Source organism: Sapajus apella, unplaced genomic scaffold (assembly GCF_009761245.1).
Source record: "Sapajus apella isolate SASKATOON/1434 unplaced genomic scaffold, GSC_monkey_1.0 scaffold5, whole genome shotgun sequence".
Classification (NCBI taxonomy): Eukaryota; Metazoa; Chordata; class Mammalia; order Primates; family Cebidae; genus Sapajus; species Sapajus apella.
Window position 1 is genome coordinate 25,697,236 of NW_022436945.1, and position 17,322 is coordinate 25,714,557.

Genomic DNA, 17,322 nt, shown 5'->3' on the forward strand with positions numbered 1-17,322 from the left:
TCCTTTCCCTTCGAAGTCTTTGGAAGTCTTTAGGGCAGTGGCAGTCATTCATCATTATTTATTCTCTGGGCTTGTTTGTCCCATCTTGTCTTCCAGGTGCCCTGAGTGTAGCTTTTAGAACTCCAGTGCATAAGATGAGATAAAGTGCTGCTTGTCGGAGGGAAGCTGTCGGCTTCCCTTTGAAACACTTTCATTTCGTTCCAGTGCCCCTGAGGGAACATGAGCCTCTCTGGAATGTCCTCACTGTCCTCTCCCCTTTGGTGTGGATATGTGTTCTCCCTTCCTTGACTGGTGGGATTGGAGGGAAGCAGACTGTTCTGGTTTCCTCCAAATACCCCCAAGTGCTGTATTGCATAGCCCGTATACAATGTGCTGGCTGGCAGATGGGCAGCAGTGGGGAGAGCTTGTTGTATCTGAATTTTAATTACACACGGTAAAGACTCATTGCTAGTTTAGAGAAAGCTACTCCTCAGGCTTGCTTTCTTTCAGCGAAGGGCATTTTATCCAATTAGAGGGAAATTATCACAGGCCAAGTTCCTATCTCAGTCTCTGCAGATTTGCCATATAAGAAGATGCTAATTATACTTACCTAATGGCAATAGACTCTGCTCCAGTAGAGGAGTCTTTTTAAACTCTTGGTCATAAAACTATTCTACATATACATATTAATTAAAGTGAATTCTCAGGACCTCATATGTAACCATATCCAGCTTCAACATTTATTAATTCTTACAGCAAATTTTATACCTCTACCCCAAACCTATGCTCCCAGATTATTTAGAAGCAAATCAGACATCACATTATTTCATCCATAAATATTTTGAAGTATTCAGGACTCCTAGGAGGAATATTTTTCAAACAGTTTACCTTTGATTAATAAAATTCTTATCCTACCTGGAATCCATATTTTGTTGCCTCAAAACTTGAAAAGTGTTTGGGACTTACACAGTATATTGAATTTGTAAAACTTACATGGAGAATTGGATTGTGTGAGTTAGCTCTACCCCAGTGATTAATCTATTCTGTACACAATAGCATCCATGGTACAGGAACGCCCTTCCTTGGTCACCTAGTAACTTTTCACTAGTCAACACTAAACTGAATAAACTATTATGTTGTGAGAAAGTACTTGGCTAGCTGACTTGGATCATCTCCTAGAGTTTAGGAGAAATAACCATCGCCAAGTTTGAATTTGCAAAACCTTTAGGCTTTGATGGCAGGAGAGAACATAACACTTTTGTATCATAAAATGGATACGGAATACATGGGCTCAGGTAAATTGGGCCAAATATTGAAGCAGATTTGGAGACAAAACCAGATGCTAAAGCAAGCACTCCTGGGTGATGACCTTTGTGAGGGGCCTGGTGGGTCCACATGGATGGCCACTGTGGTCTTTCTGGGTCAGGAGCTCAGCGGGGCCCTCCGCCAGCTGCTGGAGCACACGGCAAGCACCCTGCATTCCACCTGCCAGCAGCTGTGTGTGCTGCTTGACAAGGAGAATCAATCTATCTGGAGACAAGGCAAGTATTTTGTTTGTTTGTTTATTCTTTCTTTAAGAAATATTGATTAGGGCAAGACCTGAGAGGGGTTATGAGCATACCAACAGGCTCTGATAGAGTTTCTGTCCACAAAAGACTAACGATGTCATAGGGGAAATAAGTCGAGACAAATGCACAATAATGCCAGAGACATTGGGGCCAGTCCGATTAGAAACGCATGAATGAAGTGCTTTGGGACTTCAGAAGCAGTCCAAATCCCATCTGTAGGGTGGGGAATTGAGAAGTTTGCTAGACCAAACGTGGCATTTAAGCTGAAGCTTAAAGAATGAATTGGATTTGTGCAGCAGGAAATAGGGAGCCTAGATATTTTTAGTAGGACCCAAGATCAAGAGACAGGAAAATACAGGCCTAGTTTGAGGCAGAGCTAGTAGTTTTTTTTGTGCGTATGTGTATATCAGAATATAATATTCTACCTCTAGGGTCATTTCAGCTTTGACTTATTAATTGTGAAATTACTTGGAAGATTGGAGGGGGCTGGGACAGGGAATTGGATCCCCACACACTGGGGCTGGAGAGGGATTCTTGGGAATAGGTCCAGTTATGGATGCAGAAAAGTACAGTAAGGCAGGAAGAATGAGGAATCTGATGAATATAATCCTAGATAACAACCACTACTTCATATAAGCATACAGGTGGCATCATGAAATCCAACTCTAAATAATACCATATCAAGATAAGTGGGCAGGTTCCATCTATAAGGAAATCATCTATAAGGAAATCCCATGGTAGATGATATTAAGAAATTCAGTACTAAAGGGCAAATAGTGGACATCAGGGAAATCTGTCCAAAGGCAGCATGACTGAGAAGCCATCAGCGGGAGTCCATAATCAGATCTTTAGTCTCTGGAGGGAGCGGAACGTAGTCCTTGGCAACATAACAGGACAAAGATATATTCAGGAAAAACAAGGACTTGACTACCAGAACAGGAGTTAAAAATAAATAAAGACAAGGCCGGGCGCGGTGGCTCACGCTTGTAATCCCAGCACTTTGGGAGGCCGAGGGGGGTGGATCACGAGGTCAAGAGATCGAGACCATTCTGGTCAACATGGTGAAACCCCATCTCTACTAAAAACTACAAAAAATTAGCTGGGCATGGTGGCGTGTGCCTGTAATCCCAGCTACTCAGGAGGCTGAGGCAGGAGAATTGCCTGAACCCAGGAGGCGGAGGTTGCAGTGAGCCGAGATCGCGCCATTGTACTCCAGCCTGGGTAGCAAGAGTGAAACTCCGTCTCCAAAAAAAAAATAAATAAATAAAGACAAGTTCTCAGGTATAAGACAAAAAACAAAACAAAACAAAAAACAAGTTGTCAGAACTGGATCCCAAAGAAAAGCCCAGACTAGTGAAGGGATGATTTGTTTTAAAAACACTAAGCTATGGGGCCTTAAATTACATATTCTTTAGTTCAGAACTAAATTCTAAAGACTAGAGAGGTACCAAGCCTTCAAGAAGTCACCACGTGACCTCAGTAGTGAGGAGAGGCAGGATGAACACATAGGAGGGTGAGAAGAATGATGATGGAATGAGAGATTTTATCAGATTAGACTCTGCTGAGAGTTTACTCCACAGGTTGACTTGATTTAGTAGGCTTTGAGTGCCCACTGTAAGTTCCAATCAGAGAATTGGTATGGTCAGAACTATTCTTTGAAGGACAAATTTGAAAATTATCATGATCACAAATTAATCAGGAGTAATAGTATAAACATAATCCAATTCTCATAGCAGTAAACTAGGCTCCAAAACATAGCATCTACATTGGCCGAAATAACAGAGGTATGGTGTTTCTGCTACCCAAGCCTCATCTGGAGTGTTCACCTAATTTTTGGCCCAGCATTTTAAATGGATCGTTGATAAATTGTTGTACATCCAGTGGCAAAAGAACAGTTCTCAAAATCATACCAAATGAAAAGCAATTGAGGGAGATGTTCACTTCAGTTCTTATTGGGGGTGTGAGAGGTTATGACATCTGTCTTTAAATATTCAAAGTATCTTCATAAGAGGGATTAGATTTACTCTTTGCTACCATGTTCAAAGTGTTTTGTTGTCAACCCGACAATGTTAAAAGAGTGACAGTTGTACAATTACTTCTCCTTCAGGAGGTTGGCTTAAATGCCTAGTAAAGGTCTTTGTTGGTTTCTAAAATTATCTTGCTATGTCTCATTAGATGGCAGTGCAGAAACATAATTTGGTTTAGTTTTGTATTTATTCTTTGTGTGTCTATGTATGTGTGTGCAGAAATCATTACTTTCATAGACTGCCTCATAAAAATAACTGAACATTTGGGGAGCACTGCTGCACTTCTAAAGAAAGAAGAAAAGGAGATGTGTAATTTATGCGGCATGCATGATGAATGTACTCCACAGCAGACAATGTCCTCCATTCAAGATACGAAAGCAGCCTACATTGCTGCAAGAGGGAAACTAAATGCCATAGAAACAGCTACTGTTTCTCCTACAAATGGAGAGGAAAGTCATTACACAAACCAGGTCCAGTTAAAAGAAAATAAAACACACATGAGTTCAGCATTAGGGGAAAAAGAAAACAATACGTCATTCAACGGACGTGTAATGGGGCAAGAAGAGTCACGGAACAAAATGCTCCCAGATAATGCAGAAAATGAAGATGAAAAACAAATAGAACACACAACTGTTGAGAACATAAATGGCAACAGGGAAGAGATTCATGGCATAATCCAGACAACAGAGAGAGAAATTCAAGAGACCTCAGGAAGCCAAAGAGAAGAGATGACCACATCCTCAATATGTGATATCTCCAAGAAATATATAAATAGTACTCTTCCCAATGATTCAGAGAATATAAAGCACAAGCATAACATAATGGAAAAGGAGTAAGTAAATGCAATGTGAAAAGTGCTTGAGTATGCCTACTTCTTTGTGTGTTTCTACAGTTAGTACAAGTCTTAGTTCATTCAGGCTCTTATAACAAAACATCGTAAAGTGGATAGCTTTTAAGCAGCAGATATTTATCTCTCACAGTTCTGGAGACTTGGAAATCCAAGATCCAGGTTCTGGCAGATTTGGTGTTGGAGAGGGCTTTCTGGTTCATAGAATGTGCCTTCTTGCTGTGTTCTCACTTTGTGGAGAAAGTGAACAAGGTCCCTTGGGCCTATTTTATAAAGGCATTAATCTCATTCATGAGGGCTTCATCCTCATGACCTAATCATGTCCCAAAAGGTCTCACCTCCTAATACCATTACCTTGGGGGCCAGAGTTTCAACGCTGAATTTTGGGAGACATAAACATTTAGACTATAGCAATATGCATAGTATTTATACATGAATAAAATTTCCATTTCATACCTCCCAAAGATACTGTAAATCAGTAATTCAGCTTAAATCACTCCTGTAAAAATTGATATGGCCACTATTATTAATATTGTATATTTCTTACAGCTTTAAGAAACAAACACATTTCATTTTTTCTTTAAAGAGGAAGGAATTGAGTAGCTGAGAAAGTAGTTAAAATGAACAATTGTCCAGATCACGAACACTTTGCAAATTGCTACTATTTCAATTACAATAAGAAAGACTAGAAGACTGCAGAGTGTTAGAAAATTTGGAGAGAATTTTTTAGCTTCAGATTTACTTTATTTACATTCTCAAGAAAATCATTATGAATTTTAAACTTGTGTCTGTAGAACTCTAGCGAGTTCCTGGATGAGCTTTGGGAGGTTCTTAAAATTGAACATGTGTGTTCAGACAGATTCCATTTCCTTGGATATGGTCATCAGATTCTCTAAGAGAGACTGTGACTTCAAAAAAGTGAGAAGGACCAATCTATTTTATAAATCTTCTCCCCTGTGCAAAGAGATAACAAGGCCCTATTTACCCATATAAAATAAGATATTCACAGACCATATTTTCCCAGACAAACATAACACCCAAATTGTTTTGGGAATCAGACAAACTTAAATTTCACCTTCTGTTTTATTATACACTAATTCCTTGACCCTAGGCAACTTGCTTCATTTCTTAGCCTCATTTTCTGGTTTGTAGAAATGATATATACATCCTGGGATCATTTGGTAAGATCAAATGAGAAAATCATTTAAAGGACCTAGCACTAGGCCACGTTTTTAGATATTCACACCCAGGTAAATGCTAGTCTATTAATTTATTTTAGCCCCAACACCCCCCAATTTCTTCACCTGCCACTCACTACTATCCTTCAGTTACCCCCACCTCTGCTGTGATGTGCTGATGCTCTTTCCGGTTTACGATACCATTTTGAGGACTATGATCTTAGGCAAGTCATTTTGCTCATCTTGACCTTATTTATCTCGCCTATAAAACGAAGAGGTGGTTCTAATTTAGCTGTAAGGTTTCTACAGGTCAGAGTCTGATGAATTCTATGGATGAGGATATTCAGTGCATGATATGCCTACAGGATTTGTAAGAATTACCGCTCCAAAAAAACAACTGCTAAAGTAGTCAGTATGCGGTTACCTAGTCTCACTTGAGAAAAGCATTGAGGCTTCATATTCGCACATTCAGAAATGACTCAAAGCATCTGTTAATGAGTCACTGCCTGAACCACTCCCTCTAACACCTCCTTTAGGTGTTTCCTGGTTAGTGATTTCCTCTTTGCAGCACCCAAACCAATTGTGCTTGGTTTGTGTATTTGAGAAGTTGAGTACGCATTGCACTCCCTCAGCCTAGGAAGCCATCAGGCCACATAAAGGATGTGTGTGATAAATAAAACCACACTCAGAATCTGTTGTCAATTCTCCCAGAGAGCTTTCTGAAAGAAACCTCTCTCTTCTTAGCTGTCCTGGTGTATACACAAAGGGAAAACAAGGCTAGAATAAACCAGTGTGATTACAGTCATCTGTTACTTAATGGTGAGGATATGTTCACAGCAATGTGTGGCTGAGTGATCTTGTTATTGTGCAAGCAATGCAGAGTGTGCATACACAAATCTCTATGGTATATCCTACTGCACACCTAGTCTATACAGTAGAGCATACTGCTCCTAGACCACAGACCTGTACAGTATGTTACTATACTGAATACTACAGGCAACTATAACACAATGGTAAGTATTTGTGTATTTAATAATATCTAAACATAGAAAAGGTACAGCAAAAATACAGTATTATAATTTTATCGGACCACTATTATATGTGCAGTCCATTGTTAACTGATATGTCTTTATGTTCTACATGTATATATTTTATATTTAAAATTTTTAATTAAAAAAAGTCAGTTTTTAAAATTTCAATAGGTTTTTGGGGAACAGGTGGTATTTGGTTACACGAATAAGTTCTTTAGCAGTGAGTTCTGAGATTTTGGTGTCTCCATCACCTGAGCAGTGTACATTGTACCCAGTGTGTAGTCTTTTATCCCTCACCTCCCTCCCACCCTTTCTCCAGAGTCCCCAAAGTCTATTGTATAATTTTTATGCCTTTGCATCCTCATAGCTCAGCTATCACTTATAAGTGAAAACATATGATGTTTGTTTTTCCATTCCTGAGTAACTTCATTTACAGTAATGATCTCCAATTCCATCCAGCTTGCAGTGAATGCCATTATTTCATTCCTCTTTATGGCTGAATTGTTGAATAGTATTCCATGGCGATATATATATATATATATATATATATATATATATGGGATATATGTATATATATATGCACCATGGAATACTGTTGTTATATATATATGTATGTATGTTTTATATATATATATATATATATATATATAACAATTTATTAACTTGATTGATGGGCATTTGGGCTTGTTCCATATTTTTGCAATTGTGAATTGTGCTGTTACAAACATGAGTATCCATATATCTTTTTCATGTAATGACTTATTTCCCTCTGAGTAGATACCCAGTAGAGGAATTGCTGGATCAAATGGCACTTCTCTTTTTAGTTCTTTAAGGAATCTCCACACTGTTTTCCATAATGGTTGTACTAGTTTACATTCCAACCAGCAGCATAAAAGTGTTCCCTTTTCACCACATCCACACTGACACGCATTTTTTTTTTTTTAAGTTTTTGATTATGGCCATTCTTGCAGGAGTAAGGTGGAATTGCATGGTGGCTTTGATTTGCATTTCCTTGATAACTAGTGATGTTGAGTATTTTTTCATATGTGTGTTAGCAATTTGTATGTCTCCTTTTGATAGTCGTTTATACATGTTATTAGTTCACTTTTTGATGGGATTGTTTGTTTTTTTCTTGTGGATTTGTTTGAGCTCCTTGTAGATTCTGGTTATTAGTCTTTTGTCGGATATGTAGATTGAGAAGATTTTCTCCAACTCTAGGGGTTGTCTATTTACTCTGCTGGTTGTATCTTTTGCTGTATAGAAGGTTTTTAGTTTAGTTAAGTCCAATCTATTTTTGTTTTTGTTGCATATGCTTTTGGGTTCTTGGTTATGAAGTTTTTGCTTAAGCCAAGGTCTAGAAAGGGTTTTCTGATGTTATCCTCTAGAATTTTTTTTATAGTTTCAGGTCTGATTTAAGTCCTTGATACATCTTGCGTTAATTTTTGTATAAGATGAGAGATGAAGATTCAGTTTTATTCTTCTACATGTGGCTTGCCAATTACTCCAGCATCATTTGTTGAATAGGGTGTCCTTTCCCCACTTTATGTTTTTGTTTACTTTGTTGAAGATCAGTTGGCTGTAAGAATTTGGCTTTATTTCTGGATTTTCTATTATTTTCCATTGGTCTATGTAGCTATTTGTATATCAGTGCCATGCTGTTTGGTAACTATGGCGTAACTGTATTTTAGTGTCTAGCCTAGATCTATTTGACTAGGGCTACAGAAAATGGAAGCATTTAAAAGTCTCCTTGCCTTCCTTCATCTGTTAGTTGGGAAACATACCTCCTGGAAGAAAAGTGTATTAAGGTGATTTCCAAGGCACAGAGGAGAGTCATTCCTAAAGTTATGCAATGCTAGGTCACTGTATCCTCTATTAAACAATGTTTCTGATTTTCTGAATTACTTTTATCACCATCACCAAATAATACTCAAGCAGAACAATGTGTTGGGTCATTTTCTATTCCTTCTAACCTTGATTGAAAAATATCTAAAATCTCATTATTCTAGAGTTGGACATTAATGCTTTGTTATATATAGATCCTCTTATTTCTTTTTAACATTGCCTGTATTCAGTCATTTCACTAGTATACATGAGAAGTAATAAAAAAAGGAGGAACTCAGGCAGGGGAGCATCACACACTGGGGTCTATTGGTGGGGGGCTAGAGGAGGGACAGCAAGGGGTGGGTACAGTAGGGAGGGATAACATGGGGAGAAATGCCAGATATAGGTGATGAGGGGATGGAGGTAGCAAACCACCTTGCCCTGTAAGTACCTATACAACAACCATGCATGATCCGCACATCTGCACATGTACCCCAGAACACAAAAGTACAAAAAAAAGGAGGAAGTCAATTTGGTAATTTTAATGTAGAAATCCAGCATTTATTGGGCTCACATCTTAGTTCAACACATTATTATAAGTCTAAATGTTTTATCTCATTCAGTCTTCATACTATTGTGAATTAGATATTAGTTTCAATTTGCAATGAATAAAGTAGCCAGCACTTTTGAATGATTTGTGGAATTAAGATATTATATTTAAGAGTCTGGACTTTCATATTAAAGATAGATGGAGCCAATTATCTGTTCCAAAACTTACCATCTGTGGGATCTTTTAAAAAGTTAAATTTTCTAAGGCTCCATTTTTTTATCTGTAACATAGTTATGTTAGTAGCACATGACAAATACAATAGTTGCAAGAATAATGCATAGCCTAAAAACTACTTAACAGAAAGGTTCAAAATATTAGCTATTTTAATAATAATTATTAATGTGTAAGGTCAAGTAAATAGTGAGTGATCTCAAATTTGAATTCAAATCTATGACTCTAAAATCCTTGGCAAAATTGATGGTTAAAAAAAGAGTAGAATGAATGATCAAAATAAGATTTTGGATTGATTTTGGGGGGATTATAAGTAACCTTTTCCTAATTACTATGATTAATGATAAATTCACAGTTCTTTTGTATCTTCCTCAGCTTTTCTAAAAGCATATAATCATCATCATTTGATCTAGTTTGTTTAGACAATTCCAACACTTCATGTATGTTTACTCCCTCTGCTCACAGTTGAGGAAACTATTCAGGTGTTAGCAGTTGTTTTGCCAAAAAACTTTAGCTAACTTCAGCTTCTTATTGTGGAATGAATCAATTGCTTAAATAACAATAGTAACAAAAGTAATTATAGCTAACATATATAACACCTATAGTGTACCAGACATAGCTCTAATTACTTAACATGTAATCATTCATTTAATTCCCACTCCCATGAGATAGGTATTATGTTGTCACCATTTTACCATTGAGGAAACTGAGACATAGAGAGGCTGAGTATCTCATCCAGGGTCACAGAGTTGATCAGTGGGAGAATTGGAATTCACACTAAGACAGTGTAGATTTAGTCTGTGCGTTTCTGCATTTAGCTGTAGAGTACACAAATCAAATTGGAAAAATGACATTCTTTTTCCCCTCCAGGTATCTGGATGTGCCAAGTGATGACGCTGACCCCCAAGTGTCTTGTTATATCACAGCACCATCATACGTTCTACAACAACTAGAATGCCGGATAATAAATAACATGAGTTCTTTAATAGTGGGTGATAATGAAGAGTTAGTTAGTAATGTCATAAATGTTGAATGCTTAGATAAGGAAAAGAGAATTCCATTCCCAATAGGCATTGCAATTCCATTCACTGCACGTTACAGAGGAAATTACAGAGATATCATGGTGAAGGTATGTGACTTAAACCTTCAATCAAGTTATCTAAACCCAAATTCACTGGAAGGAATAAAGGGAGGTTATAAGGTTAGTGAATTCTTGGCTGTATCTATATTTGCTATTTGGCTCGTCTTCTAAATATTACTCAGACTAATAGATTGTAGTGTAGATATAATTGCTTCACTAGTAATAAATGAAAGGATGTATGGATTTGTGCCAAGGCATTCACAATTTATTGCCATCCATAAAGATCAAAGGACAGAAATGATTAGCCAAAGTTAAGAATGGAGAGCTTGCGTCTAGCACCTACCAAATGTTATTTTTTTTTCACCTGGGAAATGAAACCAATATCACGGCTTAATTACTTTTGTGCTTTAGGCTAACTTCAGACCAACATTTCTAATATGATGGACCCTTGTCTAAATTTAAGAATGTTTGAATACCCAGATGATAATAGCTCTATTTTTTATCATTCTTGGGTTGAGAAAACCTATAAAAAATTTAAAAATTTGTGTATTTGTGTGTATGCCTTGAGATTGTTAGTAAGTCTATAAATGAAACTTGGTCTATACATGGAAGAAAGTATATGTGGTGGTTAAGAAGTGGGCTGTAGGAGAATATTGGTCAGGTTGGAAATACGGTTCTACACTTTCATGCTGTGTGAACTTGGGAAAATTATGTTAACCTTGCTGTGACTCAATTACTTAATCTCAAAAATGAACATGATAATAGTGTCTACCTGGTATGGTTGTAAGGATTAAATAGATAATATGCTTATGAAGATAGAAGGAAGCTTATAAACACAGGTTTGTTGTTAATAAATTATCATTTTCTTGTCAGATTTTAATTGTAACAACTCGGAGGCTCTGTATGATCACAAATTCATATGCTGTGAAGAGATAACATAACAACTATTAAGTTTAGTATGGAGTTCATGGAGACTAATATTTAAAGTTTTTCTTTGGGCCACTGAACTTCTTTTTAAGCAATTAAAATATTTATCTTTTTCAGCTTTATGTAAGTTGTCATTTGATGAGGAGGGCAGATAATAAATGTAAAAAATCCATATATACATAGAATTATTTATTACATATTTATTTTCTGATTTTGATTTTTCTGGGTTTCAAGCAAGGTTATATATAGTTGAATATGAAAGCTAAGCCTATTCCATTGACTTATTCCAATTCCTGACACTAATACATTTTATATTTAGTCTCAGAAGTTTATAGGTATGATAGTCTAGTCAGCATTGCCCTTGATTGGGGCTCTTACATTTTGGCCAGCTTTTGTAACTATCATAATAAAACCAAAAACTATATATAGCCCACTTGTCACAAAATGAGTTTGGGGGATGTTTAGTAAATGGATAATTGAAGCAAAAAGAGAGAGAGAGGAATAGAAAGAGAGAGAGAGAATCATTGTCTATCATAACAAATATAGGCATAAACTTTTCTCTTTATAGTAAGAAAAAAAATTTACATTCTGGATTACTTCCAAATTTTTATGTGGATTGTATGACATTTTTAAATTCTAATTATTAAAACCCTTTTGGGTTTTCAGTATCTATCAAATGCAATCTAAGTGCACAGCAACCACCGTTGGTTTCTAGAAGATCTTTCTTTTTCACCTCTCACAATTTTCCCTCTGGCCAGTTAACAATGTTCATCATGCCCTGAATTTTCCCAGAGGCAGATTCATTCAGTGATATTGTGAAATCTCTGCCTTAGTCAGCTTTCAAATGGTAGACTATTTTCCACTGTGATTGTCCCGAGATGTTTTTTTGTGTGTGAGCATGATTATCCATTCATGCTGGGGCAGAGCCTGGCTGTTGTTTGGGGAAGTATGAATAGACCAAATCACTTCTCAATCTGCCTCCTCATTTTAAGTTTTGGTGATTATAGGAAAAGATCATTTTGTTTTCATTTATGTAATGCAGTTCCCTTTTGTGCAATATAAAAGCTTGAGTATGTGTCTGTATATATGCATTACAAATTTGAATGTCACTATATAAAGAAGAAACACAAATGTCTTCGTCATTTGCTCCCACTGCACAGAAGACAGACGTAGAGAAGATGACTTAATTGGGGAACCTAAGATATTGTGAGCTATTTGAAGAAAGAATTTGCTGACAGTACAGGTGTTATAGCATTTGAGCAAACTACCCAAATAATGAAATTCCAGTCCTTGGAATTCCCTAAAACAGTACATGGAATGTTTTGGATAAAGGTCAGTATTTAAAATCCATTCTCACTAATGGAGGCTAGAATTCTAGAAATAATAATATTTGTGAAAACACTGAAAATAATTGCCCATTATACACACAATTTTGAAGAAAAATTTAAAGAAATACGTTGATTTCTGTATTTCATTGTGTAGTCTAAATTCAAGAAACTCTTATCTATTTCTACGTTATCTCATAAAATGACTTTCTATTTTAAGTTAATGGAATCATTTCAAATTGTAGGTGATTACATCAAGAGTGTATAGATTTTTTTGACAATCCATAGAGTCTAAACAGCAATTATTTTTCAAATCAGTGCTATAGCTTGTTTTAATGTTCTTTATTCTATACAGGGGACCTGTGCTGCAGTTAAAGTTTACAAATTGGGTATCTTTTCCGTTGTGTCTTGTTTAAAGAAAGAGTCATTCACAGTAACAAAGAAAGGCCTCACACTTAAGTCAAGCATGGATTCCCGAATATCCTTAAATTACCCTCCAGGAGTTTTTACCTCTCCAGTACTTGTGCAGTTAAAGGTAAACATATTAAACATTGGTGAGCTCTCGCTCATAGATTTTGTGGGTCACCACGCATGGTTCTAAAGAACAAAGAAGGTAAGAATATTTAATATAACAATACATGGATTATTTTCTTATAGTTGTAATGGCCTAATATATAGTGATATCAGCGATAATGTAATGATGTTGAGCATGTTAAATCTCATTAAAAAAAAAAATCATCTTTTTAATAGGAAGTTTTTCCCAGTTAGTCTTTTGTGTTGTTTTGTTTACTATTGGGAAAATTTATGTTGCATAGCTATGAAAGAATTGATTACAGACTTTGGAAAATTCATTTATAACTCAAAGATTTTGATCAGAGAGGATGGCAAAAAAAGTAGATAATCAATTAAAATTTTATTATTATAAATATTTGGTTATATTTAATTATGAACATCCCTTTTGTGGGAATAAGGATTTAATATATGAAAACACTATTTGCAAATGGCATGTCAATGTATATTTTATAAGACTTATTTCCTCAGATAATATTCCCTGTCCATATAGCCTCTTTCCCCTCCCACACTCTCCTCTCTGGTTCCCCCAGTGGTTAATAGTAGTGGTAACTAAAGAAGAACGATTAGGAAGAAAACATATAATAAATATCTTATTTATAGATATTTTCCATGAACATTGAAATTTTGGAATCATTTTAGCTATTTTTTATTTTTAACCATTCTTATGTGAAAGGAAACAAGTAAATATAGTCATGTTTTTCCAGTTTCTAAAGATCACTTGACCTAACAGAAGTTCTAATTAGAAATTATTATAAAACATCTATTTTGTTTTCTAGGTCATTTTGTTGCCTGCAATTAAGTGTGTTTCTTAGCTATTTATAACATTAGACAGGGAACCCAGATTTCAGAAAGACTTCGTTAAAAGGGCCCAAATACTGTGTCCTTTTATACATTATAAATATTTTATAAAATGCAGTGTTGATTACAGCCAGCAGTGTATAGAGAAATGTATAAAACTGTGCTCTGTAGGATTTTTTAAAAACTGGTTTAGAAATGTACCAATAGTTTGCCTCTTTTCTATTACAATATAAGAAAAATATATATTTTTTGTTTAGATCCAACCAGTTGACCCAGCTCTGGTGGCACATTTAAAAGCACAGCAAGACACTTTCTACTCAGTACTATCCACAAGCCCTCTGATTCACATTCAGCACCCATCAACTTATGCTTTTCAGAAGCCAGTCACTGTATTTTTACCTTGTTCTCCATATCTTGGTAAAAACAATCTTGGGCCTGAGATAGATCATAAAAGAACAGCGAGTGCCACAACTAGTAGGATTACACCTTCATATTTCAACCGGTGAGTAAGTTTCCAATATTGTGAACTGGCTTCATGTCAAACAAAGAAGTTTAGATAATTAAAACTTTCAGTCAAATGTTTTGTATTTAAACTATGTATTAAAATATTATGAAATATCTTGAAACTGGAAATAAAATATTGTGGATCCACAAAAGGTAGTAATTATAGCTGTTATGGACCCAAAAAATCCCACAAGCATAAAGATAAAGATGGAGACTATAAGAACACTAGCAGAAATGCATGCTGGGCGTGGCACATTTTCAAACCTTCAATCTATTCTAAGCACTGGAAATTCTGTCAGCACAGGTAGTCCAGAGGAATTATTCTCAGTAAAAATGGCTAGATGCTGACAACTGAATCAGATATTATGCAAAGGGATATTGTCTCTATATTCAAGAAAGAAATTTGAATAGCTACCAAACTAAAAATGGTAGATGAGCATTCATTCAAGGGTAAGAAGAAAAGCAAAGTGCTACACGGTGTTTAGGAAAAACATATCAATATCAAGATTTCTAAAGAATATCAAAAACAACAATAAAAAGCAAACGTGTAGAAATACAAAGGAAGAGAGCATCATTTTGATGTTTCACAGTGATTCGAATAATGAGAATTACAGTTACCTGGTGAATATTAAAGAAACCTATTTTATAAGTTTAGTTGTGGCCAATAAGCATAATTGCCAAGAAACACTAGCAGAAAGTCATCAAAACAGACAAAGAAAGGATGAAAAGACAAAAGGATGTGATATAAATATAATAAGCTGAGATGAAAAGGGACCAAAATATGATAAGGAGTCATTTCAAAGTGCTGCAACCTAATATTGATAGGTACCATTGAAAAAGAGGCTAAGCAATCACAAAAAAAGCAGCACTGAAAGGTGTCAGTGAATTTGATGTTTTGATGTTGATTAAAGCCTCGAGTTAAACATGCTGATTGGTTATTAGGAAATATTTAAGAAAAACACCCATGACATACCATGACAAACTGAAATGTAGGTTTAAATAAAACATAATTCCATAAGCATCCATTCACCAGAAACAGATTATGTAAAAAAGCAATGGAATCAGTCTACTGTCAGTGGCATTCCTTGCAGCACTAATATCAGGAAAAAAAAAAAAAATGAACCAAAAACTTCAAAGTTCTCAAGTTCTCAAAGAGCAAGATTGAGAAATTAGGGTTTTCATCCTCCAAACACGTCATTTTGTTTTTGTTTTGTTTTTAAATAGAAGGGCTCACAGAATGGACTACTCACCTGTTTTTAACAAAATAAGTAGATAAAATTAATACACTGACTTAATAAGATTCCAGATTTTGAGAACAAGCAAGTATAATTTTTATTTTTAAAAAATTGATATTAAGCATAAATAATATAAAAGCAAAAAATTTTCAAAAGTAAAAACTTATATGACAGAGAGAGAAAAGAAACAAAACCCTAGCAGGGTGATATGTGTCTACTTTTAAGAGCAAGTTTAAGCAAGATAATATAAATAAAATAAACAAGACAATAAATAGAAATGAGTTAAACATAATTTATACTATTGTTCATATTTCTTAATCTTCCTTTGATCTTTTTAAATATTTTATATGATGTGCTTGGGAGATTTACTCAGATTTACTATGCACATTATCAATTCTTTATCATTTGTTTAAATTGTTCATTTTATTCACTGTAATTCACATTTCTAAAAGGTTAGTGCTTTTTTAAATCTGCTTCGTTGTTTATACTATGCTTTATATAGCTGATCCTTGAACAATGAAGGGGGATTAGGGATGCCAACCGCCAAGCAGTTGAAAATGTGTGTATAACTTTTGACTCCTCAGAAACTGAACTACTTCAAGCCTACTGTTGACCAGGAGAAAAGCCTTATCAATGATACAGCATTTTAACACATATTTTGTAAGGTATATGTACTATACACTGCTTCTTATAATAAAATACACTAGAGAAAAGCAAATGTTATTAAGAAAATCATAAGAAAGAGAAAATATGCTTACGATTCATTAAGTGAAAGTGGATCATCATAAAGGTTTTCATCGTCGTCATCTTCATGTTGAGTAGGCTGAGGAAGAGAAAGAAGAGAGGTTGGTCTTGCTGTCTCAGGAGTGGCAGAAGAGCAAGAAAATCTGCATACAAGTAGACCCACAGAATTCAAACCCATGTTGTTCAAGGGTCAACTGTATTTCTTCCTTTATTCCTCTAATTATTTAAGTATACTTATTTTACAGTCTTTTTTTAGATTGCTCTATCATCCATCTATGAACATGATAACACTATATCATCCATCTAGGAGCATAGAGTAATCTTGCAGACTTTCATACTAATTCTGTTCAATGGCTCTTACCCTTAGACATTCATTACCAAGTACTGATTTTAATTTTTGATCAGATGTAAATATCAGCTCTTCTCCCCACTTTTCCCCCAAGCTGAAGCAGTTAATTTTTTTGTGTGTGCTTCTTGACTACTTTCTTGAGTCAACAAGCCAAAGGTTTTTGGTTATTGCTACCAATAGCCAAATAGCCAGAGAGGATTATGCCCTTCTGAGATCTCAGCTTCTTGATAAAGCTGAGATCCTGGCTTGCTGTTCAAGCTCCCTTACTGCACAGCTGGAGGCTGTATCTTATGCCGAGGAATACATTTTAAACAGTACCTCCAACCCCTGGCACATGTTCATGGTTGGGGTTGAGAAGAAGAGGGTGATGGGGAAAGGAGCACCCACAGAATTAATTCCTCGAGTTCCCTAGGGAAGAAAGAGAATTCTTGCTTTTTAGATCCTTGAGTCCAAATCTAGGGGGGATTTCTTTTTCAGGTTTTGAGTTCACATAATTGTGTGTATGTTTGTGTGTGTGTGTGTGTGTGTGTGTGTGTGTGTGTGTGTGTGTGTGT

The 17,322-nt window shown here is 35.6% G+C and overlaps 1 protein-coding gene across 1 annotated transcript in view; it reads left to right on the forward strand.

Annotated features, from left to right (window-relative positions):
* Positions 1-241: 241 nt before the first annotated feature.
* The window catches only part of DTHD1 (death domain containing 1), a 65,350-nt gene continuing 48,269 nt past the window's right edge, over positions 242-17,322 (forward strand). Inside the window, exons 1-5 of the mRNA XM_032273762.1 lie at positions 242-1,520; positions 3,794-4,406; positions 10,103-10,433; positions 12,921-13,100; positions 14,194-14,438. Of these exons, the coding sequence (XP_032129653.1) occupies positions 1,214-1,520; positions 3,794-4,406; positions 10,103-10,433; positions 12,921-13,100; positions 14,194-14,438 (1,676 nt within the window). The 5' untranslated portion in view covers positions 242-1,213. The remainder of the gene's footprint in view (positions 1,521-3,793; positions 4,407-10,102; positions 10,434-12,920; positions 13,101-14,193; positions 14,439-17,322) is intronic.